This window comes from Cyprinodon variegatus, unplaced genomic scaffold (genome assembly GCF_000732505.1).
Source record: "Cyprinodon variegatus isolate N-32 unplaced genomic scaffold, C_variegatus-1.0 Scaffold1236, whole genome shotgun sequence".
NCBI classification, from domain to species: domain Eukaryota; kingdom Metazoa; phylum Chordata; class Actinopteri; order Cyprinodontiformes; family Cyprinodontidae; genus Cyprinodon; species Cyprinodon variegatus.
Genome location: NW_015151689.1, coordinates 45,808 through 47,540, shown reverse-complemented (window position 1 = coordinate 47,540; position 1,733 = coordinate 45,808). Strand labels below are relative to the sequence as shown.

The 1,733-nt window shown below is 47.3% G+C and overlaps 1 protein-coding gene across 1 annotated transcript in view; it reads right to left on the bottom strand.

Moving 5' to 3' along the window:
- Nucleotides 1-1,014, bottom strand: part of rnf19a (ring finger protein 19A, RBR E3 ubiquitin protein ligase) — a 12,436-nt gene extending 11,422 nt beyond the window's left edge. The window contains exon 1 of the mRNA XM_015401600.1: nucleotides 237-1,014. Within this exon, the coding sequence (XP_015257086.1) occupies nucleotides 237-907 (671 nt within the window). The 5' untranslated portion in view covers nucleotides 908-1,014. The remainder of the gene's footprint in view (nucleotides 1-236) is intronic.
- Nucleotides 1,015-1,733: the final 719 nt, after the last annotated feature.

Here is a 1,733-nt window from a genome sequence, read left to right as displayed (position 1 = left end):
CTTGGTCTAACCACACCAGTTCTTTTTACTTTTCTACTTTTACGTAAACAAATGGACAGAAGTGTTTGTGATAAAATAATAAAGCACTTTACTGTTGAGGTGCCTGACATAATATGTGCTCATAAAAAGTTCTACAAACCAGCATGCTAATATTCCTATAAACATAAATACAAACGTCTCATATCAGGTTCTGCATGCTTGTTGTTTCAACTTATAAATCTTCTTCCACTGCTTACCCACAGTCTGGCGCAGGGCACCAGCGGCAGTCCGGATCAGCGACCAACCACCTCCTCAGCATAAACTCCTCATATTTCTCCATTAGAGCTCGATCCCCGAGGATCATGCAGATGTCGTGAGGGTTGAAGCGCTCCGAGCACTCGGGGCAGCTGATGTTGACGCGTGACTCTGAGATCTCGATGCGCAGGTATTGGCGCAGGCAGTCAATGCAGGAGCGGTGGGGACAGGTCATGATGTCGGGGAAACTCTCCCTGGAGAGGCGTAGAAGGCACAGTGGGCACTCCAGTAACTCTGCCCCCGCTCCCACCCCCATCTTAGAGGAGGAGGAGGTAGAAGAGGAAGGCCCTAAGGCAGATGAGAAAGAGGCAGCTCCTGCCACACCAACAGAGAAGAAGGCAGAGTTCTTGTCATTACACATCTCAGAGTGGATGCTCTCAATGCTGGCGATGCCATCCACTCCTGCAAGGCCTCCTGACCCAGGACGCTGGGGTTCCTTTGACCTCTGCCGGCTTCTTCTTCGAAAAAGAGAAGCCAGGGAGAGACGCCTCTTCTTCGGAGCTTTCTTCACCGACGGCAGGGAGACGGAGGAAGCGGTGGACTGCAGGTCCCGGTCAGAACCTGTGACCCCACCACTTCCGCTCCCCAGCTGCTGATGCTTCTTTAAGCTCATCTCTCCGGCGGGAGGAGAGGGGTGTGCTGGGGGGGAGCCAGAGCTAGGCAGCCTGTCCCGTAGGTGTGAGGAGAGGTGCGGGAGTTGGAGGGGGCTGGGAGAAGGGGTGAGGTNATAAGTCGTGTAACATTTGTCATGGTGTTATCTTTTATTCTGTAAATGAAGGCAGAAAAGCAATAACGGCTCCAGAATCAGCCAAACCGCATCAGTAGAACATATGGAGGATCAGGCTAATGTCAAAATAATTTGTATTTGGATCTTAAAAAAATGAAAACTGTTTTACATAAAAGCAGGACTTCAACAATTGTGTAGTAAATTGACAAATAACACAATTCTGCTTAAAAAAAATAGAAAAGATAAAATGTTAATCTTTCTTAAATCTGCAACACTGAAGGTGTTTGAAGAAGCAAACATTGCTCGCACTGTGAATACAGCTGTGGTTCTGATACCACTTGTGCAACAAGCCCAGTGGTGAAGTTTCCTCCCTCCTAAATGTGACCATTAGCCAGCCCTGATGCTGACATCAGTTCCCCATTTGGGCAGTTCTCATTTATCTTAAACTTACCTTGGTCTAACCACACCAGTTCTTTTTACTTTTCTACTTTTACGTAAACAAATGGACAGAACAAGGTAAGTTTAAGATAAATGAGAACTGCCCAAATGGGGAACTGATGTCAGCATCAGGGCTGGCTAATGGTCACATTTAGGAGGGAGGAAACTTCACCACTGGGCTTGTTGCACAAGTGGTATCAGAACCACAGCTGTATTCATAGTGCGAGCAATGTTTGCTTCTTCAAACACCTTCAGTGTTGCAGATTTAAGAAAG